Genomic DNA, 25,126 nt, shown 5'->3' on the forward strand with positions numbered 1-25,126 from the left:
ATCTAGACCTACTAGCCATATCCGAAACCTGGCTCCATGAAGCATCTAGCCCATCTATCCACCTTGCCCTCCCCCAAGGTTATACCATCCTTAGACAGGACCGTAAAACCTCTAAAGGGGGCGGCGTTGCCCTCATCTTTAAAAACACCCTTGACATTAGAATCTGTAACCAACAGTGGGACAACAACGCTGACCTACTCACTGCTAAACTAGCCCTCTTCCATAACTGCACCATAAACTTCATAATCACCTACAGACCACCAGGATCACCCCTAGACTACCAAAAGCAACTCCTCCAAAGCATAGGTGACAACCTTAAAAGCACTACTAAAACCATCCTTCTAGGTGATATTAAGCTTGGTCTATCTGACCCTAAGGACAAAGCAGCCACACACCTAGCCAAAGAACTCTCACACATTGGGTTCGAACACAAAATTACAACACCTTCTCACAGCAAAGGCCGATCCATTGACTGGATTGCTGATCACAATTGCTCATCCGCCATCACCTCCATTGCGGCCCTCCCATGGACGGACCACTACTTCATCCAATTCTCCAGTCCCACCACTCCCACCCACAAAACCCTAATTCATGACCCCCCACTAAAACAAGAAGCTCCAAAAAACTCACTGTCGCCAACCTCGCTCCTCTCCTCAACATCCCTGAACTGAAATCTCCATTTATCCATGACCCCACCGCTCTCGCCAACATCTACACCAATGCTCTCACTCAAGCCATTGAAACATTTGCCCCTCTAGAAGATAAAAAAGAAAAGAAATCTATGCACTCCAACTCTTGGTTCACTGAAGAACTATCTGCTCTTCGCACCAAGAAACACAAAGCTCTATCCAGTTGGCAATCAGCACCTAACCAATCTTCTCTCAACGATTCCAAAGAGATCTCTCTGACCTACAAAAAAGCTATATTCCAAGCTAAATCCGAATCCTATAACCAGAGAATCACTAAAGCCAGTTCCAAATCAAGAGAAATATTCTCTATTGTCAAAGAACTCAACACACCCGCCTCCAGCCCGGATTAAATCAAGGATGAAGCCTGGTGCACAAGCATCCAGACTGCCCTCCTCAATAAAGTCAAAACAATACCCCCACGAGTCCCCCTTCATCTCCCACTCACAATACTCACTCACAAACACCCCTCTTCACCTTCAGAGAAGTCACAGAGATGGAAGTCTCTGAACTCCTCACAAACATCAAACCTTCCACTTGAAAAGGGGATATCTGTCCACCCTCTATCATCAAAGAGTGTACAGAATCACTCGCCCCCATCGTCACAATATTCATCAATGCTTCATTCACCTCGGGAACCATACCACAATGCCTAAAAGAAGCCTGGCACGGCTTCTGAAAAAAGGTTCCCTTGATCCCTCTTCCCCCAATAACTATCGCCCCATCACCACCGTCCCCTTCCTTCTCAAAATCTTAGACAAAGCTGCCCATAACCAAATCCAACACTACCTAGAAACCCAAACCATCTTAGGCAGAAGACAATCGGGCTTCCGTAAAGGCCATGGGACTGAAACTGCCCTCCTAGATTTAAAGAATCAAATCACCAAAAGAATGAACACAGACAAACCTGCTCTCCTTTTACTGCTTGATCTCTCCGCAGCATTTGACCTAGTGGACCACAGCATCCTCACGCTTCTCTCTCAAGGCAACCACATGGATCACCTCCTTCTTAGAAGGCCAAGGGCCAAGAAAGTGTACTCAGATCAGGCCAATGCTCCCCCCACCACCATCAGTTGTGGTGTTCCACAAGGGTCATGCACAGCACCAACCCTCTACAACCTATTCACCAAAGCCCACTTTGACTTACTGGACTCTCTCGGCATAGCTTACACAAACTATTCCGATGACGCACAAGTTCTCCTCCCCCTCTCCGGAGATTATAACCAGAAGCTCTCCTTAAAATGTATACCACTATCCAAACCTGGATGGCTATTAATGGTCTTTGCTTAAACGGCGGGTAAAGCTGAGATCATCATCCTAGCCCACTCCAAAACTTTAACCAAACTCAGCCCTGCATACTCACACATGACCATCGACAATACTAGCATACCTGTCTCCTCAGCCGTGAAGACCTTAGGAGTCTACCTAGATGCTACACTCTCCATGAATAGACAAGTCAGCTCCATCTCCTCTGCATCTCCACTGACCACCAAACTCATTTATGCCATAAAGCCCTACCTTACCGCCCCAACTGACTCTCCATCGCCAGAGCTACTGTAGGAGCCAGATTGGACTACCGCAGCACCCTTCTAGCTGGCACGTCAACCAAAAACTTAAACAGGCTCCAAATAGTGCAAAATAATGCTCTCCGCGCTGCACTACACATCCCTAAATTTGACAATGTATCACAGGGCAGAAGAAACGTACACTGGCTCCCAGTCAAGGAAAGAATCAATTTCAAAATACTCACCATCACACAAATGCATCAATCACACAGCACCCCCCTACTTATCAGGAACCATAACCAAGAATTCTTCCATCCGTCCTAAAAGAAGCCACCATGCTAACCAACTCTGAGTGCGCACTGTAAGAAGAGCCAAAGCCGGTGGCATTGGCTTCCCCCACATAGCACCTAAGCTCTTGAACGCTCCCCCCAACTCACTCAGAGCAGAACCCTCGCTGTACTCCTTTCGTAAATCTCTCAAAACTACACTATTCAATTAACCATTACCTTTCCTTCACCTTCAACCGTTCTGTTATGATATGTGTCTATAATACCAGTATATGCATACATTATCCTGTAATGAAAATTGCCTTATAACCATTTGCCTTCCACTGTAACCAGCTTGATGTCTTTATCTGTAACAGCGCCACAATGCCCCAGGGCTGATGTGAGCTTTAAAATTTCGAATAAATAAATAAAATAAATAAAACATGTCATCTTCAGGAACATTAGATACACAATTTCTTACTAGTTTTTAAACTATAAGGTCCTTCGTTATATGGACCACTACAATCGGTTGGCACGTTTGTGCCATTTCTGGAACATTCGGTTCACTTGGCAGCACGTAAGCCCAGACTCACGTGCAAGGATTTGGGGCCTGACTCTACCTCTGCACACAATTAGCCCAGCATCTCTTATCACCCAAGCCTTCTGCCATGACGATTGTCTTTGAACTTGGCCTTGCAAAGTATCCTTATCTCTTAGAATACATGGGAGTGTGGGCACTCACTATAATGTTCTAGGACTCAAAGTCAAACTCTATTTTCATCCTTGGCTCACGTGACAGGAAATCACGATTTGGTCAATTTTGCAGGTTTTAAATCTCTTAATTAAACTTGACACTCTTGGTGTTCTTTCTTTCCACCAAGAGATGACAAGAGATGATTCATCCTTGCACGTTCACTCCTTTCCAGAATATATTACCGACCATGGCTGCTTCAGTCTTGACTTCAGGCCAATCAACCTTGCCATGCGGCTCCACGATTCAGCTTATTCGGCTGTGACACAATTTTCCTTTTCCTCTTCATGGGTCGTGGTTTACTAAAAATTCATGATGCTGATATCCAGTTGCTATACAATGGCGGCTTTGCCTGCATTCTATTCACTACATATAGCCAGCTTCTATGATAACTCAGCCTACTTGCGTTTCAGCATCTGTACAATTAATGAACGGTTGATTCTCTGCAGCACTTTGCGCACGTGTAATGTTCTTTTTTGTATTTAAATTTTCTCTTGATGTTTTACTTCGTCATTAGTTTCTGTAGGATCCAAATATCCTCTTCAGCCAGTATCCTGAGATGTCGTTCATACTCTCTCATGACGTCACAGGCTTCTTTCTTTGCTTTTATCTCATATTCCTTCAGGGAGTTCCTCCCTCAAATTGTCGATCCTTCAGGGATACATTCGATAGGGTTGTCTCAATGGGTATCTTTTTTCGAACATACGTTGCGGTATTGGTACAGCTGCTGCTGTCAAACATGGCATGCAGCTGCTCCTCTACAATTTGCAATGTCTGTCTTGGAGGCTATTTGTTGCCTCTATTTGAGTTCCAAGCATGCCAGCCAACGGTCATCATCCGCTGTTGTCTTTGGGACTACATGGTGCAGTGTCTGTCTTGGGTCTTCCCTATGCCTTTCTATGAGTTCTCCAGGCTTGTCAATGTCAGGGTTTGAAATTGCAAAATTTCTATTGCAAGGTATTCATGAATATAGGCAGCAGAAATATAAATCCTTCCTAAGACTAAGCACGGGGACCAATTTTTTTTTATACCCTCTGTTACATCTTTCCCCTTTCATTTCTCTCTGTCTGATGTGTTGCACATCTTCAACTTTACTATGACACAGTACAAAAAACTGAGCATGAACAATCTGTGTCAATGTGTCTGAGCCAGGATCCTGGGTTCCCAGCTAAAGGTGGAACACGAGAGGTTAACTGTGCAGGCTAAAGGAAATGGCAATGCACGTCTGTTTTAAGGGCCTTCATGGCTGCCTATCTGAGCCTATATGAGCGTGGAGCTTCCACCTGCGTGCATGGTGCTCTGCTGGACTTCAATGTTGCTTTGCTGAGGTTGTAGACAGGGTCAGTAATTTTACAAGCCTGCTCTGTGCCAGAGTCCCTTTTTACACACTACAGTTGTCTTTTCCAAGTCTAGCCATAGGAAAAGACACGTTTGGTATGGGACAAAAGCAGATAAAACCATAACAGCTATATTATAAAATGTATCTCCAGTTACATAAACTGGTTAATCACTGAGGCTCACTAGTGTGCATGCAAATTGCACTTAAAGGTTTAGATTGGATTCACAGTCTCAGCCCTTGATAGCCTATGAGCCAGTCTCTTCTTTTATTTTCTAGACAGTTAATTTGCCTGCTCTCAAACATATGAGGGTTATGTGTTGAAGATCCTCCACAAGCTATATTGGCCCGAGTACATAATGGTTTCTGAGTTTCAAGCAAGTCACAGAGAATGTGATCTGTTCAGTCACAATCATTGTGCCCCCATTGGTGCAGGCACGGAGATGTGGTCTGGCGTATTGTGTTAACAACTGAGGATCCCGAAGGCCTCGGCTCTAATCCTAGCTTCCCCAGTTGGGAAACACTTTTTGACCTCGGCCAAATTCCTTCATCTACCTCTGCCTCAGCTCTTATATCGAGCAAAAATGAAGAGCATTATGAAATAAGGTAAACGCAGTTATGCAGCAACATTTAAATCACCCGACTTTTATATCTGTCTTTGGGAAGACTCCCTTGTAACCTACTCAGAAATCTTCACGTATAGAAAACCTGCATATCTAACTACAGTTTCTATTAAACCCCTTTCCTGTATGTCTAGGCTTGGCAACAGTTGAATTGCAAGGCCACATTTGCAGCCGTGCACGAACCTTCTTCGAATGCATAAGAATGTGGACAAATCATTGACATGAGTTCTGATTTCTCCTAGCGCATGATTGCCAAGACTGTACAGATGATCCACTGTTGCCGGAGCCAGACGTATGGTAAGTGGATATTATTGTATGCAAGCTTAACTGTTTATCAGTGGTGGGAATTGCTGTCCCATTCCCGTGCAACTTAATTAGCGGGTGCTGAGGAAGTGGGCACCCACCTCTTTATCACCCAACCCAGCAAAGAACAAGACCTATTCCTTAATATTTGTCAGAAAGGTTCTCGTAGCAGGCGGGGCAGATGAACCATGTTTTACATCAAAAGGAGGATTAGTTCATGGATAAACATTCCAGACCAAGAATAGGATGAGAAACGGGAAAGAGAGAAAGAAGGAGAAACAGCGAGAGCAAGAGAAAGGTGAGATGAGGAGAGGGAGAGCAACACCCCCATCCACGGCAAGCCCACAACTGAAGGTCGAGCCACTAGACAGGGAACACAGACCAAACAAGTCAATTGTGCATGTTTACCTTAGCATGACATCTAAAACTTGTTTACAGCAGATATACATTATATTTAAGTTAAGACAAAATTAAGAGTGCATGGTCTATTAGTATTAATTTAACCAAAAATGCAAATAGTACAGTTAAAGGAAACCCATGTTAGCATGCGTGCCAGCTGTCATTGCTTGCAGGACTTCAGCATTAGGAGTTAGGGAGCAGAAATTGGGCGGTTTTAGGGCAGACCAGGTCTGTAAAAGGCTGCAGGTGCTTGAACATTGTCAGTTGCATATCAGCCATCACTCTGGCATTTGACTGCCTCATCCCCGGCCTCATCACTGTGTCAGTCGCAGGATAGAGACCGGACACAGCTGGAAGAGCTTTGGACAGCAAGGACAAATCCTGGGAGCAGAGGAAATGAGGGACAGGTGCCGGGCGCGGGGCAGCTCAGACACACCACCAAAGAAGGCTTGGTTGGCAGATTAACCTGTGTGGGTGCAGACAGGAACGTATCTAGCCTTGTATACATGTCTATGGTGGTGAGGATGCAGATAAGTCAGGCTGACAGGGGAGCAGGGATGAAGACCACCATTGGATAGTTCTGTTAATCTTTAGCATAGCAGAAGTGAAGGGGATGTACTATACATGGCTGCTAGTCATGCTGACGAGCTTTAAACTACAACATTTGAGCATGGGGAGAAGGCTCTATGTCAAAGAGATGGAAGGATGCTGGTCAGCATAGCTGATCAGGGTGGCAACAAAAAGCATTAGTGCAATTGGGCGTTAAGGTGGTAAAACTGGGGTTTGGTTGCAACTAGAGGTCAATAGAGCTGGTTAAGTGGGGTCCAGACAACTAATCTGTGGGGATCAAGTAGATTGTTAGTCATTTCTGTAGCCATGGTTCAGGTTACATTTCATCATGTGCATGTGCTTGGATAATGTTGTGCTCACCGGCCTGCTGGACTCTAATTATTGGCTATGCCATATGAATTGATCACCAGTTTGGACACAGCAGAAGAAAAGCGAGCGTTAAAGTGGGCTGTGTGCAATGGAAATACATGATTTGAAAATGTTCTAAGCTTCACCACATGAGGAGGGTATCGGTGCACCTGGTTGTGGATTGGGGCCAAAAAGAGAACTGCGTGCCAGTCTTGTTCATGGTTTCTAAAATCACAAAAGAGGGAAAATAAAGGTAGGTAAGAATGGCAGCACTTTTAAGGGGGAAATAAACACAGACCATAGATCCCAGGGACTAATTGGAAGGAGGTTGAAAATATACCCGTCAATAGAATGTTGAGATGAACCCCCCTTTGCATTGGATCTGTGAAGGCAAAGGGGGAAATGCTGGAACCCCTATTCATTGAGGGAGGTGGAGACAGAAAGAGACAACAGATTGCAACTCATGAGTAATGCTAGGTAATCTAAGTAATATTTGGGAAACCGTCAACATGTCACAATTGTCCCTGGACAACAATGTACACCATCAGCTTTTCACTTTGGACTTCCTCAAATCTTTATGGTCCTAATTTTGTTAAAGGGGTGAAGCATTTGGACAATTGTACACACATTGTGCAGAAGTGTAGAGGCTCCTCTACTGGGAATGAACATGGCTCAAATAACCTGTTCTATGGCATTCCTCCGACTCAGGGGGGTCAACTGGCATGGTTTTGCTCACTTTACCCATCACAGAGTAGACCTATCTATTTGCAGATCAGTCTGGATCCACCCACACGGTCAGTGCAGCACCAACATGGTAAGCAATTCTCCTCTGAACAAGAGTACCATCAACCACCCCACACAATCAGTGAAGTGAAGCTGAGCCTCTCCAAGGCTCAGTGAACAAGGGATCCATGTCTGGATTACTTTTAGTAACGTACAAAAGTATAGGCTGAATGAATTGAATGTGCCTCTTGTTCGGAAACCAAAAACATGCTAAATTTGGAGCTCAGTCATGCCACGTTCATGCAGATTTTTGACTTATAAACAGAGAAAGAATAAGTTATCTTAAGGCTGTCTAAACATGATAACCTGTGCAGTGTAACTTTAGTCTAGCACTGCACTTGTGGCAGGACACTGAAATAGAGATGTTAAACCTGATGCTTCCAGATCAGCAAGATGATACATACATACATACATACATGTAAGATGGGTGGATTGCAAATACACAGTGCATCATATCAATGTTAATGTTGATGTTAATGTTAAATGTATTTTACCGCGCACCATCACCACCGGAAAGTGTTCCTCAGGTGCTCTGGCGGACCTAAAAGAGGAGGGTTGACAGGGTTAGTAGGGTGCAGTGGGATTAGGAGAGTGAAAGCTGTGATGTCCTGTTGACAGCTTCAGTTCGGTTTTCACCGTGTGCTGTTGATACAGATTATGTGTTTGTCTGTTGTTGCATTGTGGTGAAGTATGTACGGATTGCTGTGCAGAGAAGTGTTTGTATGGGTTTCTGTGTGAGAAGTGTATGGGGAAAAGTTGAGGTTTTCAAGTTGGGGTTAGTGGTTTTGTTTGGGTCTTTCCTTACCTCTTAGTCTTTGTGTTTCTTTGTTCCACATCTCTGGTTATCCTGTGAGTTTGGTATTGTAGTTTGTATGTCTAGTTGGCAGGTATGATGGGTTGGCAGTTTTCTTCTGTGCTACTTTAGTGGTTTGTGTACCTGGTTGAAGCAGGCGTGTTCTCCACCCTGGTGTTGGCAATGTATCGGTTACAGGATTCAGCTCCTTTCCTGCCCATTTCTGTGTTGGTGGTCCTTACCTGCCTATGCTCCGTCTGTGGACTGGTGGTATGTGGATATGGCGTCCTCCCCTTGCCCTCCTGTTCCCTCCTTGCCCATTCCCAAGTGAGATTCTAACCTACCTATGTTTCTTCTTTGGCTTAGCGGTATGCGGAAATGGCATTTTCTCCCGCCCTCTGGTTAGGGAAGATAAGTTAAGGAGTTAGGGAGGATGGGTTCCCTCTCTGGGATTCTTCTATCCCACGGCGTACATGCTTCCTGGTCGTTTCCCTCTAGTTCTGGGGCAAAGAGACAAGTTTTGACTTTTCTGAATTGAAGATGATCTCTTGTGTTATGTATCTTTTTTGGTAGCCCATTCCAGGTTATTGGAGTCAGGTGAGAGAAAGGTGATCATTGTAACGTGCACAACTCTGAGCAGTCAAGCTACCTGAGGTTGATACAGTAACAACTTCTGAATCACATCACAATTGCTTATACAAGGAAGTAATGTCATTGCTATCAGATTACACTTACTTTACACCCATGCAGGGGTAACATGTATGTCCTGTGCTCCTACAGTGTTGTCATTTCTGAACAGTCTCCTCAAAATAACCTCATCTTTGCACGCATTTATCTGATTGAATGCAATGCTATCCATTAAAGAATGTGAAGGATAGAATTATTTTACCCAGAAATATTTGCATTAGTATTTATGTAGTTTATCAAGATTTATAAAGAGCTTACGACAAAGCGCTGAGCACAATTATATAAAATAGTACAGAATAAACAAAAACAAATGAACAAACTGGTAGAGTTTTAGGAAGAAGGGTAGAGGTTGAAGGTGGGCTTTTACATGAGAAAAAAGGTATGGAGGGTTAGGAAGGTGCGAATGTCAGAAGGAAGAGAGTGCCAGAGTTTGGGGGCAAGAAGGGAAAAGGGCCGGAAGCGGGCATGAGTACAGGGAGGTTTAGGAGAAGTCCAGAAATAAAGGTGTTGTGATCAGAGGGGAAGGGAAGGTGAGACCAGAGCAGTAAGGTAGGGTGGTGATAACATGTAAAGACAACATAGAGAAAATGAAAAAGGAGACGGGAATCATAAGGGGGAACAGAAATGGACAGAAGAAAAGGGGTAATAGAAAACCTCTTTTATTTTGCAAAATGTCTGCTTTGGTTTCCCTGCCTCCCACAAGAACCAGCAACTCTTTCACAATCATCAGTGTCCTTCATCAGTTCTTACCATCGTGTGTCCAGTTATTTCTTATTTAATTAATCACAAAACCCAGTTCTGACCTCCTCAGGTCAGGGGCCTCGGTCCACCGGCCTCTTGAGTATTTCCGCTGAGAGTCACTACTTCATTGTCTGGTCTCAGTTTGTATCATGATTCCTGAGGGGAGGACTAACTCAGAGCTAAATCATCCCCTATGAACAAGATATGTCACGACAGGGGGACTGGGCCTGAACATGAAACTTTAATTTCTTTGACCTAGAATAAAAAAAATGTCGGCATATTTGTCTATTGTAGTTAAAAAATGTATAAATGTTTTAAAGGTTTGTACAAACCAATAAAAAATAATAATAATAATAATAATAATTAATTCCCTTGGTTTTCACAGGACAAATTATATATGGGCTTGCAAGTATGGTGTAACACATATCTCATAGATTTGCAGGGATTGAGAAATGTCTTGGACTGTGAAAAAACAAGATCCTGATGGAGATTTCGACTCCTTACAATAAAATGGGAGAAAGCCATGTTCTCATACTCATTCACAAACTAAATGTCAATTAAAATAACCAACATCATTCTTTTCAAGCAAAATTGGCCAGAAATAGGATTCTGCATTAAGTGGACACGTAATGCTAATTAAAATTAAGTTGTTCATTCCTCTTCGATTTCATTGTATCATGCTTCTGTGACACTTCAATGCAGCAAGACATTTTTGCTCACCAAAATAAAAGCTTCTACCTGGTAATGATAACCAGATAGTTTAACCGGGAAACCAAAGTCACTTCTAAACGAATCCTAGTCTATGCTGCTGATGTAAATAAATTGTTTGCTGAGGTCACCATACACTTGCAATAGCACCTGTAATGTTTAATGAACATTATTTTAAAATGATATTGTGAAATATATGGAACACATTTCTTTCTCATTAGACACCATAGGTTTTTGGTATAATTGAATAAGTGTGCAATAGAATTATTTTCCTGATATTATTGAACGGTTTCCTATGTGTTATGAATTATTTCTAACATAATGATGTGTTTAATTTCAGGTATCCACATAAATAGGAAGATCCCATTTGTGTCTATGGCTACTAGGTGGTGTTGTGGAGTGTCACTTGGCTCAAATGGACTATCATACTTATATATATTTTAGGGTTGAGTCGGATACCCATAGTACACCCCAAAAAATGATTTGCTAATAACTTTTGTCTCCAACGGATTTGGTTGAAATTGTGCAGACAAGTAGGTTCTTCCCCCTGCCCCCACGTACCCCGTTCTCCCCCCAGCCCCCGAACCCAGACTTTACATGCTGGTAAAGATTTATTAAAAAATAGAAAAGTTAAGAAAACAAAAAGAAACAAAACAAAGTTGCAGCTTACTCACAATTAATTTTCCCATAGACAAAAAGGTCCATTATTGCACCACCGCATATCCAAACCACTGGATGGATCTGGACCAGGTCCGAAACAACTCGGGCACAAAGTGTTGACTCAGGGCCTTTTTGGGGTTTTGGGGTTATTCCGTCCAGTCCTTTTTAAATATTTGACAGAGAAGGGTGTGCCCCCTTCTCCAAAATGGATAGCTAAATCTCGAGTAAATTACCAAGAAACTGGAAGTTTATAAATGAAACAGCCACCAGCTTAATTTTTCTCAATGCATCAGTGATGTCATCAGTGACGCCATAGATGATATAATTAGTGGTGTTGTTAGGGATGTCATCTGTTATGTCATCATAGTGGTCATAGGCTGCACAACAGGGGGCACAAAGTTAAGAGGATTCTATTTATCACAGCAAAACCCATGAAATTCAGTGGGTTTGGGAAGGGCCTATCATCTTAACTCAAATCCATACCTGTCCTCCATAATATAATTTTTGTGTTATCTAATTTTTAATCTGTGCTGTGATGTCATGTAGGTTCTCGTGGGCTGACGACAGGAGAGGACTATGAGTTAAGATTGTCATCACTTCCCACATTTACTGAATTTCATCGGTTTTGTTGTAAGAAATCATATCCTCTTAACTCTCTATTAATGTTTTTGTCACTGAATTTCAAAAGTTTTGTTATGGTATATCTTCCCCGAGAACCTCTGGCAATGCCCTTTGGCCATGACCAGTTGCCACGTTCTTTGGCCGTAGCTACTGTCCTTGTATACATTATCATAAAAAACGTAGGCCCACTGGCCATTGGGCCCATCCTATGGCCTTGACCCCAATCCCTCTGCCTAGCAAGTAATCATATCACACTGGCCATGGTAAGTAGCCACATCCTTTAGCCATGTCTACTGTCCATGTTGCAACACAAAGGCAAAAGGCCTGCAGCCCATGGCCTATGGTGACAACCCATATCCAACTGCCCATATCCTCCTCACTCAGACATGCCTGCTATCCCCCTGCCAATTATCTTACCAGATCCCATCAGCCATAGCCTTTGTCCATGGCCAGTTGCCACAGCGTGGATCTGTGTCCAATCTCCACATTGCAAAGATTATCCACAATACACAATTCTGTCCACTGGCTATGGCATTGGACCATAGTGAATGGCTACTTTGGTGTGATCACTGTCCCCATTGGACCAAACAGTCTAAAGTTCAGAGGCCATGGCCAGTGAGCCTGGTCTACAGCCAAAGACCATATCCATGTCACAATTAAAAAGGAACAGTGAAGGCCCATGATTTCTTTCTCACCGTTTCTCAAAACATCTGCTCCACACCACACTGCGATCCGTTCAACCTTTTTTGTGTGGTTTCACTTACAATGTGATGCACTTAGCCATATGAACCACACATGTCCCGACCCAGCCATCTTGTGAAAATATTATCACTGGCTTTCTCTTGTTTAGTTTGAAAGCCTAGGCGTCAGTAAACGGACCACACTCCCCTGCCCAGAACATAGATGGCGGCAGGAGAAAAACGTGAACAAGACACTTTGGTGCAATCCCCTATCTTCATACAAACACCTAAAATACTCCCTCCACCACAGTTTATCAAGTTAGACTTTCTCTGAACTTTGTTATATCATCTACTTGGTAGTTACCTATTGACAAAGAGATTATTCTCCAAGTAATCAAGAAATTCACATGCCCCTGGACATTATGGAGTGCCTGTGTCATACAACATTCACCAGTCAGCTGGGCAGAGATTCTACACAGGTCCATTTACCAGATGATATGACACAGACCTTTGTTCGATCTTGGTTAGAGGCTCATACAGTTCCTAGCTTACAAAAGGGCATAGACACTCACCGACGAGCCACCAACCTATCACCTTGTTCTAAATAGTAAGATCTTCGCTCATTTTAAGAGAACTAGAATTCCAGACACGAGTTAGGAAATAGGTGGGAACACAATAGAATGGCTTTTGACTTTCCTGTCTTAAGAACCAAGCTTCTCCCAAGAACTCCCCTGACATCTTTGCCGCAAGCATAGACCTAACTGCTTTCAATTCTGTTAATCACTCTCGTCGTTTGTGGAGTAAGTTAGCTTTTTGGACAATACATAGAGGAATGTTAAACACCATTATCCATTGGCATACTACTACATCAGTAGAAATCAGATTGAACCATCACAGTGATTTATCAAAGCGAAAACCTACACTTAAAGGGTAGAGGCATGGTTGCGTGTTCGCTCCCTAACTTTTTAACTTACACATCTCCCACCTGAACATAGCTTTTACATCTACTGGTTACCGCCCTGCTAAAATTGGCAACCTCAGAGTCCAATGGCTTGCCTACGCAGAAAGCACTGTTCTATTCGATTACCCCCCTACTGGGCTTCAGCGAACCTTGGACTCTTTACAACAGTACTTAAAAGAGAATGAGCTTGAACTAAACATAAGCAAAACAAGTGGTTTGTTTCTCTTGCTCTAGAAAGTTAAATATGTTCAACTGTACCCTTCTAGGGAGCAACATTGAACAATTAAACCACCTAACATGCTTAGGCTTCCAAATCTATCAGATAAATAGTTTACCCTCATAGTGTGCTTTTCTCAGGAAGAAAATGCCCCTCGTCAAGGGACAAATTAAGTGAATTATGACTAGATATTGCCACTTTTCCTTACTTCCCTTAATACAATTTTACCAAGGCAAAGTCATTCTTAGTCTAATATGTGGACAGTAATTTTGGCACTTGACAGATTGGATTTACTTGCCCAAGTTAGAAATTATACCCTGGAGGAAGCTTCTATGACTACCAAACTTTCTTCCGATTCCAGCCATTCAACATAAACTTGGCATCAGGGGCGTTTCTAGGGGGGGGGCTAAGGGGGCTATAGCCCCGGATCTTTTGGTTGTAGCCCCGGATAGAATCTCAGGAGCTACAGCCAAAAGACTAGCTAGCCCCCAGTCCCAACAATTCCGACATCAGCTTAGCCCCGGGTCTTTTCCAGACCTAGCAACTCCCCTACTTGGCATCAACTCTCTTAAAGCACTATTTCAGTGGAACATGTTGACATTCTACCTCAAAGTTCTATCTCCTGTTTGAGACCTCAATAGATGTGTGTTGTTTGGGAATTGTAATTGGCTTAATGTGCTGTCTGATCAATGTAATTCTCTTTTAGCTGACTTTACCATCAATTTTGCAAACATCACAGAGAGCCCAGAATCTCTTAAATACAAACTTTGGGAAAGGATTGGATCTACACTCAACATAAACTGACTAAATACAAATAAGACCAGCTTTTAGGTCAGAAAGGATAAAAACAATTGGTTTGCTACCTGAGTACTTACTTAAATTCCCAAGTATACATCTTAGAGATGTATTCTTAAGATTCCATATAAACATTCTACTAAATGGCAAAATTATAAACATAAGAACTGATCCTAACAGTAATATCCTAATTTGTAGGTTCGGTAACACTCTGGGGCAGTTAGAATCTTGGAAACACCTGTTAAGCGACTGTGTGGGCACACTGCAATGCAACTGTTTATTAATAAGCACCTTCATAAACTCAGAACAATGTTTAATGGCAGGGCTATCCTGGTACATATTATCCTTGGGCAACCTAACATCTATGACTTTAGCTGTTGCCGAAGTTATTCATGTGATTTAATATAAATGTGTCTAATATTGTCTGATCTCCTGTATCAATTGATATATATGTTTATTCTTTCTGTTTGTTTTGTTCTGTCAACTTTAAAGCCCACTGAATGTATTTCAGGAAGATCTTGTGTATTTTCCCTAAGGGCCATGGCCTAGTGGAGTCTTCTTGATTTAGTTCATGTACCTCAATAGTTAACCGTTGAAGGGCATCAATAAGATTATCAATCTGATCCATTGTATCAGAGGAGTGTAGGCATCGCAAACTGGCAGGGATGGGAAGAGGACTCTGGGGTACCTATTCCACACATTGGTCACCTTGCACAGTACTTCATCCAGGAGTTATTTCAGTATGTGTCTAAGCGGTCTTCTTTGAAGTGAAGTGGTATATAGCCTATCTGTGTGGGAGCCTAGCCTTCAGACAGAACCCAAAGCGGTTCCCTGTTGGACTCTCCCCTGGTGACAGTCCAATGGGGAAATCCCTTGTGGGGAAGACAAAACCCATAGAGATCAGATTTCAGGTGGGATTCAGATTGCAGCAGGACAAGGAATCCAACAGGGAGGATGAGGTGATGCTGAATACGAAGCAAATAGGTGGACTGAGGAGTCAGATTCAGGAGACAGAACTGGGAGGTAAGCTGGAGCAGGAGCGTGTCAGGAGCGGAGCAAGCAGAGGAGAAGCAAGGAAGGGCAGAGAACTGCAGCCGAAGCAATGTGGAGACAAAACAGGACCAGAAAAGAGACAGAACACTACTAGTGTACCGGCAAAAAGGAGGCTTTGCAAGGCAAGGAGCCGGTTCCATAAACAGAGGAAAACGTCCTAGATTGGAGCGTGTAAGGTATAATGATGTCATCAGAGAACACTAGACCATAAACAGCGGTGCTTCCTAAAGGGGAATCGGGCACCTATAGTGCCACGATACAGAGGAAACATGGCACACAGCCCTCGCTGAGCATTTGCTTGGGCCTGCCTAGACTTGTTTATTTGTGAAAGTTTTTTTTAGAGCCATAAACATTTCGTTTTTTAAACTGCAGTTTCTGAAAAGCAACACATTTTCATAATGGCCAACTGGTACATTGTATGTCTGTTATCAAAAATACCCTTGCTGGTCACCCCTCTCTCCTGTTCTGACCACTCTCTTCTCTCCTCGCACCTGGGTCCCTATGGCCTTGTGACAACTCCTCCAAAAGCCCTGCCAACCTCGCTCACGAACTTCCGTCCAATGAAACGAGTGTCAGCTGCTGCCTTCAATTCCACCTTTATCCCGCTTGCCCTCCAAACTCAGACTAACCACTGAGTCTGCTCTCAGCAACCACCACCTGTCCATCACCAACACCCTTGACATTCTTGACCCAGTCACGAGGATCCGCCTGAAACCTGCCTCTAAGCATAACACTCGGTATGACTCCGAACTTGCAGACCTGAAACGAACGTGCAGAGCTGCAGGACGGAAGTGGCAAACCTCAGGTTCACCCTCTGAGAAACTGGCCTGCTGCCTGCTCCAATGGCATTACAGACACTCCATCCGTGCCAAAAAAAGGGCCCACATTCAGGCACGGGTATCTGGTGCATCCAACAACACGGCTGAACTTTTCAGGGAACTTGGGAACTTGCCAACTCTTCCACATTATCCTCCCCTGCTTCTTCTCAAGCCCTCTGCAACGCATTTGCCACTCACTTCACCACTCACTCTCCCAACCCATCCCTCACCCCATCGCCTCCTTCGGCCACTCAACCTCCTCCTTCCTCCTTCACCCTTGTCTCACCGGAAGAAGTCACAAGAGCTGTCAACTCCATGAAGGTCTCTTCCAAACAGGTTTCCTCTTGCTCATCCAGAACCATGAAGGATAACATTTGCTCTCTTGCCCCTGCACCCACTGATCTCTGTAACCACTCCTTTGCTACTGGTTCTTTTCCTTCCTCCCTCAAGCACTCCCTTGTGCACCCCCTCCTTAAAAAACCATCAGAAGACCCTTCCTGTCCAGCCAACTACCGCCCCATTTCCATCACCCCCTTCCTGGGGAACTGCTTGAGAAGTTGGCCCTGTTGCAACTTAACTCTCACACTGAACATTTTGGCGGTCTCCACGGCCATCGATCTGGATTCCGAGCATCCAGAGGCACGGAAACTGTTCTTCTGAACACCTGTGAAGACCTGCTTGCATCACTCCAACTCCCCTGCTGTCCTCATCCTTCTGGATTTCTCCTCCTCATTTGGCACGGTCAACCACTCCAACCTCATACAAATGCTCCATGACACAATTGGTATCGTGGAGCAGGCACTGGACTGGCTGACCTCCTTCCTAAATTACCACTCCTCATAAGTCATCCTGCTCGCCGACTTCCTTTTACACCTGTGGCATCTCCCAGGGCTCTATTCTCTCTCTCACCTTGGCTCTTTAACATCTACCTTACTCTGCTGGCTCGCCTCATCTCCTCCTTCTCCCCCAACTTCCAGTGCTATGCTGATGACACACAAGTGTTCTTCAAACTTCCTGTAGGTGCCCTTGCACCTTCCATCATCCCTGACTGCCTCTCTGCCATCCAGGCCTGGTGCACTTCCAATGGTCTCTGTTGCAAAGCCAGCAAGACAGAGATTTTTCCTATTGGGACCCCTGCACCCGACATCTTCCCTTCACTCTGGCCATCTTCTGAGGGCTCTCCGCCTTCTCCCTCTTCTGAAGCCAGAAACCTCAGTCATCTTTGACTCCTTTCTCTCCTTCCTCCATCATGCTCAGGACATTGCCAAGAAGTCCCCCTTTCAGCTCTTCCTTCTCAAATAAATTCTTCCTTTTCTCACCTTCTCCCAGAGGCTCAGTGTTACCCGGGCTCTGGTTCTCTCTAGGCTGGACTATTGCAACGACCTCCTCATGAATCTACCTTCATCCACTCTGCGACACACCAGCTAATCCAGAATAGAGCAGCAAGACTTATTCTTGGCCTCAAGCCCAGGGACTGCATCTCTCCTGCCCTACAAAGTCTTCACTGGCTCCCGGTTGCTGCACAGATAAAATTCAAATACCTCTGTATCATCCACGAGGCTGTCTGGGGCCGGAGACCACACTATCTGGAACGCTTTCTTACTAAATATTCCCCCTCTGGACCCCTGCACTCCTCTGGCACCAATTCCTTGTGTATAAAGCGGTTCGCTAAACAGAGGGCAGGTGGTCGATTGCTTTCTTCAGCTGCCTCCCTTCTTTGGAACAGCCCCCCCCTCTCTCTTCCTCTTGAGCAGGACTTTCGTAAATTCCGGAAGAGCCTCAAGACCTTCCTCTTTACCTCTTCCTTCACCCCCTCTATCCCCTGCTAATCGCACAGTCGCTTGATTGGTGTGCAGGGCCCTTATGCATCCTCGGGGCACTGACCTCCCACACCGTATCATCCCAGCTGCTGTCTTCCCTCAGCACTTGGCTTGGCTCAACCTCTACCCTTGGAGGCTTGAACTTACCTTACATTGCACTTCACCTACTGCTCACCCATTAGCACTGCAGCTCCTATCCCATTCCCTCTCCCCTGTGCAATTGCACGTTCTGAACACTCACAAGGCATAATAGGTTTGTCTTCCACTCCCCATTGTATTCTTATATTTATTATTGTTATTTATTGTAATTGTTATTATCTATCATCTCCCGTTGCACTGTGGGTGCTTTGAAACAGTATTTGCTTCCTGTATAAGTGCCTAACAAGTGAACAATAAAAACATAAATCAAATAAATGCTCTTTGTACTATAGTTTGATTGTGTTGAGTGTCCAAGGATTTGTTTGAGTGCAGTTTGTTTCAACACCTTTTTTTTAAAAATATCAAATGAAAATGTTGATACTTGAATTCAAAGACATTGCAAAATTAAAGTTTAATTTGTGCAAGCTACACTTAACACATAGTGGCTTCCTACATAATATGGGTCTTTAACCTTTGGATCGGCATGTGTTTAATACTACAACTCCCATCAGCCCATCTTTTATTCAACCCTCACACCAACAACAAAAATCACTTCAGCAATGCAATACTGCATATTACTGTCAGTGAACTGGTCCCTTTAAAGGATTTTTGAAGCGCAGTGCTCAAACAAATATGTTGCCCCAACCATCCATATAAAAGATTAGGTTATGGGATTAACAAGTATAGTACTTGTACAGTAAGTCACATCAGAGCACCAGTGACACTCGGGGTTCTTGTAGGTTGTTTATTATGCCTGGGAAACATACACGGGGAAAACGGCCCTCCTTCCTTCCAGCTCCAGCCAACTACCCAGCTCAACTGGAAATTACAGGGCAGGGACATCTAAACAAGGCAGTAGAATCTAGAACACAGAAAATATAATCAGTGGTAAACATGGCAACAGCCTGGCAGGTACAAGGTCCCTGCACAAATGGAAGGTAAACATCAACCCATTTTAGAGTTAACACAAGTCTGGCTTTGATAGATAATCTACACTAAATACAGGCCAATATAACAGGACTGTTGCACAACTCTGGCTTTCCTTATGCTTATATGAATGTGAACAATAACCAGTTTGCATTTTCAACACATCACAAGATTGAACTTTCTAATATGAGAAGCGTGTGCCAGTTTGTGAAACTCAAACCGTACCAATACACACATCAGGAGTGCACCTTGAGTGGTTTGTGTTGTGTGGGGGCACCCAGTTGATGTTGATTCTGTTGTTGGATATATAAGGTTTTACTGCACCCCCTCGCCCTTAGTTCCTGCATACACTGATCACAAGATGATTTCCACCTGCCATTGCAACCAGATGCCTGTGTCCCCTGTGAGTCTTACTGCGGCCAGGCCCTCTCTAACCCAGTCCTCTCACTCACCCTTACAGCACTTGCCTCTGGGCTCCTTCCCTGACCAGCCACTGATTCTGGTCCACCCCCTTCCTCACACTTGGCTTACACATCCCCTGGTTCCCTGGCACCTTCCCTCCTGGGCTCCCCATAGCACTTGTTCAGCCCATGTGTCCCTCACCTCTAGCACTTCCTCCTCATCTCCCCACTCCCATCCCTTCTCTCTATCCCCTTCCTCCCACCCCCCTCCCTGCACTTCTTGTTACTGCACTTGCACGATCCAAATGTCACAAGGCCTAGGAGGACCTTTATTGTTGTTTTTTCTCCCTTGTTCCCCCAACGCTCTTTTGTCTTGTGGTGCCTATAATCACTTTCTGCTGTATAGTTGCCATGTAAATGTTCAATAAATAAAAATAAAATAAATGACTGTGAAAAAGGCATTCATTGATGAAAAAAGATGGTGGGTTACCTGTGGGAATGGGAAAACACTCCACAATGTAAACCTCTTCCTCATCCGCACTGGAACTGCTCTTGTGCCACCCTCCTCCTTTTTAGATTCCCCCTTGTGAAAATCCTCCCTAGCCCTCTCCTATTACTCCCTTTAACTCACTAGCATGAGATACGTAAATTTGGCAAACACGCTTTGCGTCATTTCCATTGGACTCCCATAGAAATCCTGAAGAATTTAATGTGGTAAAAGAACAAATGGTCTGGCACAAACAGACTCCACTGCCTACTCCCAACTCTCCCACTACACATGTGGTCCTCTTTCCCCCTCCCCAACTCTACCCTAATATTACAACACCCCATTTCCTCCTCCAAATATAATTGTAAGCAATTTCATTTTTCGGTTTTCCTTAGGATTACTGTGGCAATTGCTTGCATCGATGAAAAAAATGCATATTTTCATTTCTGAAAAGGCTTACTGATGCATAGCACCATGTAAGATATGTTAATGTTTTTGGGGAATTTGTAGACACCCCTTCTCCATCGCATTAATTCAATGCTACTGCACAATTTTACCACAAACCAATGAAATGCACATCTATAGCACTTTTGCCCAAGGAGTTTGTTTTTTGCAGCAAATCCATCCAGTGATGTTCACACTGTGGACCTGATAACTGGAATTATTTATGTGGGAAATGGGGCTCGTGCGCTCCATTCTGCGTGTAAATCCCCATTCGTCGATTCATGGAATCGACTGTGCAGGACTTTTCCTGGACTTGTGTGGAGTTTGCGCAGGCCCGGCACGTCTCTGTGAGCTGTCGAGCACCTTGCGTGATACACCACGCAGAGCATGGGCGTGGCTTTCGCAGAGGGCTGGGAAAGGGGCGCAACACAGCAAATGGGGAAGAACATGTGCAAAAGTGGGCATTCTGAGGGACAGCCCGCAGGCAATCCCTTGCATGCCCGCAATTGCATGAAACGGCACGTATTCATGGAGCCATCTGCGCCGCCTCTTGGCATAGTAATGGCCACACAAATCCCTCGATCTCTGTCACCCAAAGGCAGGCGTAAGTAAACTTCCGCATAGGAATCATAGCGCAGAGGTGGGGTTGCGTGTACACAACTGGGGTTCCAATCTAATTTAGGGGTGCGCATACAGAGTGTAGCAGGGTACAGGAATGGTTTATGGTGGGTTGAATACAGATTTTCAGAATTTCAGAGTTTAACCCGAGTTACGAATTTTCATGCGCTTGTTGTCGGGGTGCTGGCAACAGTTATGGGGGACCCTGCGCAGGGTCCCCGAGATGTAGGCCTTTTTTTGTGGGGGACCCCACGCACTGTTTGAAGCGTGCATGTATTTGTGCCTGGGGGAGCACGCAAAGGTAGCTGTTCTGGCTGTTTATGCTTTGCGTGGCAGTTTGTCGGGGGCGTTCAGGGCGCGACTTGCGAATACGGTTACTTTGCGCAGTGATTTCCATGAATACGCGGGGCATGCATGTTTTATTCTGCACGCAGGCTCACACAGTGTCCTTCTCGGCGTGCAGCCCTTGCAGGATTTCTGCACACATTTCCATGAATTGGCCGTGTGTGTGTTCAATAGAAGAACCTTTTTCTCTGTGGGAAAATTAATTGGAATAAGCCGAAAACAGGTTTTTTTTCTTCATAGCTTTTTTACCGATTAACTCATTTTTTCCTAAAATGTGCAATTCGGAAGGGCCTGCGTCAATTTTTCTAGAAAAATGACATCCAAATCTATCCAGCTAGTCATAGGTGATTAGCAATAGAATTTTTGGGAAAGGCAATTTAAATAGGTGTTATCACAATTGTCCGTTGGAGAACCTGATTGTTCTTTTCTTCTACAGTTGTTTTGGGGAGGACTTAACACGTGTTGAAACATCTAATACCTAACCAGACCCAATTCTCCGCTGTGTTTTGAAATCTCATACCCCACTATTCTTCCACAATGTACAAATTATGACCTATAAGTTCTTGGAAAAAGGCTCTCTGATTGACCTGATTGGCTCAAAGAGGGCCTGGCCACATGGTATTATAAAATAGTCACCATAGGCTGCTGAACCAAGGATGTTTTTTTTTTCTTCTCCCATCACAACTCTGCCATTCATCTCGTGCAAATTCTTGGTGGTTATCAGTGTCTTTCTCCCACTGAAGGTATTTTATATGCCACAACAGGAAGTCCAAGTATGGAACACTCATTTTGGTTTATAGAGTAGAGGCTGCCGATCTGCCTGTTTCGGACCCATGGGCAGTCGTCAGCGTCCTGGACCAAAGGATTTTACTTGAGCAGCTGGAACAGGTTGCTTGGGTAGGATCTTTATCACATAGTATTTTTAAGATGCTATTCATGAACTCTCCTAAGGGGTGAAGGATCAGAACTTGTTTTTATCGTAACCTCCCTTGCTCACCTGCGCTGTTCCATATTGATCCCAACTCTTACCCATTATTTTCAGTTTCTCTATCTCACATTTCCAGGCACAGACACACTTTCATGCTGATAAAGCAACTATTTTGGTGACCACCCGCTGCATTCTCGCTGTCGATTCGGCCAGGCATGACACACCTACTTCACTGTTTGTGTAAATGGGATTAGTGGACAACGTGCATTTTAGGGTGGAGGCCTATTGGATGTCCTGATGGACTCTCCTAGTCTTGGGTTAGTGGAATTCTTGGGCACGTCTACAGCAAGTTCACGCTGGTAGTCAGTGGTATAATCGCTCCCCACAACGTTGTTCAGAGAATCAGAGACGAAAAAAGAATGCAGGAATTTAATAATAATAGTGGCACATAATGTTCTACATTCTGTTAAAAAAGAATATTGTGATCAGGGGTGGTGGGCGGGGGAAATTCTAAGAGGAGGGTGCGGGGGTTCAAGGTTGTCCCCCTGAAAGGGTTAGACCAACCGCCTCCTTCCTGTCTCTGAGTGTATGTATTTCATAACATTTTCTTCTGTCCTGAAATCTGCAAACAATGTTAAAGAAATACTTCACAGTTTAAAGTGTTGCGCTGCATTTTTTTATTATGCCTGAAACTCGGTATTTCGTGTAAGCTAACCACTTCCTACCCTTGGAAATGTGGCTATAGTGCGGCGTGCTTTTCTGATCATGACTCTCACTTCCTAGAGCAGCCTTGCCCCGGGCTGAAGTGGCGCAATTCGTATCTGGTTCGCCTAAGCACTGACACATTTGCACACAGTTTGACATTTCTCTGTTCTTAAGGGATTAAAGAAATAACCAATATTTGATTCCCCATCGCCAGCACATCAATGATTTCTGATGATGTCATAGGAGCCTTAATTTTAAAATGTGCCAATATTTTGATCAGAGCACAATATTTAAGCACTCTTTATTTTTTCCAATGACATTTCTACAACACAATGTTTTAAAAACGATAATGTCACACCCAGTGGAAGCAACCTGCCCAACCATTCCAGTTGGTGTGTTTTTCCAAGAGTCAGAACAAATTAAAGGGCCCCTACTTCTCCCGGCACAACTATTTCTATGGCTGGACTGCAGCACTTGGTGAAACTAGCTGTCCCAACCGCTCTAGCCACTAGGTCGTCCTGACATCCAAAACAAAGAAAAAAGGACAAGCGTAGACAACTCCTGCTTGATCAAAGCAATCATGTGAAGGAGTGGCCATGCCACCTGATACGTGTTCTCCACACAGAGAAGGCCAGCCCATTTGCTTTGCTTCTGCTTGCTTTATAAGGGTGTGCAGTGTCCGTGCAGACTCACAATTTCTCACTTTGGGCCTAGAGGTCGAAGTGAGCGGGAGCGGGGCTCCTCTATTTTTTTTTAATTAAGTTTTACTGTTCCTATACTTTTATTTCAAAAAGAAAACTTCCAGAATGGTTTTGTTTTAAAATAAAAGTGTAGGAAGAAGTGAAACTTGCACTTTCAGTCCACAACACTGAACGTTCCCTTAAACAGCAGGTGCATGTGCCTGGGGCACACCTGCCTAACCTCTGGGTTTACCACGGAGGCTCAGGGTGTTCACGCCCTTCTCCGGGGAAGAGCGTGGAGTTGCCCGGTTTCCTCAGCGCAGCAAATAAGGCAAAAAACACATCAACGTCGTTTTGAATTATTGCGTATGGTACACTGTTTTAACAGAAAATGAATTATGTTGAAAGCCACTTCTCTTGACGCTCATATTGACGTCGGGTTTGCTTTTTTTGTTGTAAAATGTGTGCAGGAGGGTGGATGAGTCTTGCCGAAAAGGGGGCGGGCCATCTGTGACATTATTCCCCAGGTTTCTTGTCTACAAATGTAGGCAGGTATGGTCTGCGGGTTTGTATTGTTTGTGGGAGGGGGTGTAAGCCACATAGTTCCTCTACTTCTTGTCGTACACTTGGTTTGTTTTCTAGTTATGGGGTCAGGCCGCAGCACAGCAGTGCTCTCTTAATGACTTTGTGTCCGAGGGATCCGATCGTCTTCTATTTCTCACGGTTATCATTGCAGGCCAGGGGCACACACATCACGGAAACGATTTCTAATCTAAGCTGCTGAGGAAAATGAACACTTCACCCCAAACTAGACACAGAGGATTTCATCTTTTTAGAACATGAAGGAATTATCTTTCTCCTTTCGTTAAAATTTTTGGTGCAAATAAGTCTATATGAACTTTAGTGTGCCACCGCAGAGTCCTGTCTCCATCCACTACTAAGCAGGCGGCCCATTAGCTTGCGAATATCGCGTTTTTATTATTTATTCTGCTGATGTCCTTCTAAACAAATGACCTAATTTAGCCACTTATCTATGGTGAACAGGACCAATTAGCAGCCCTGGGGCACAGGGCTTCGGGCAGGGGCAGAGGTTAAAGTGCACTGGTGCCTGCTCCCTGAGGTTCCCCTGAGAGTCCTGCTGCATCCCTCCTTTATTGATTCACAACCAGAGAACAGCACAGGAGGCTTCTGGGGGACAGCTGGGGGTACCCATTATCAGACCATGTCTAATGGTTACACTCAGATGGTGGTGTTTCCGAAGTGAGTGATGCCCGGCAAGCAACACCAGGAAAATAAGTCTTCCGCCGCCCAGCAAATGCAAATCCAGCT

At 44.3% G+C, this 25,126-nt stretch overlaps 1 protein-coding gene across 1 annotated transcript in view; it reads left to right on the forward strand.

Moving 5' to 3' along the window:
- RAPGEF3 (Rap guanine nucleotide exchange factor 3) overlaps window positions 1-25,126 on the forward strand; it is a 764,587-nt gene that overhangs the window by 681,874 nt on the left and 57,587 nt on the right. Inside the window, exon 26 of the mRNA XM_069653198.1 lies at window positions 5,410-5,464. Coding sequence (XP_069509299.1) covers window positions 5,410-5,464 — 55 coding nt within the window. The remainder of the gene's footprint in view (window positions 1-5,409; window positions 5,465-25,126) is intronic.

Source organism: Ambystoma mexicanum, chromosome 3q (genome assembly GCF_040938575.1).
Source record: "Ambystoma mexicanum isolate Mex_15411 chromosome 3q, UKY_AmexF1_1, whole genome shotgun sequence".
NCBI lineage: Eukaryota > Metazoa > Chordata > Amphibia > Caudata > Ambystomatidae > Ambystoma > Ambystoma mexicanum.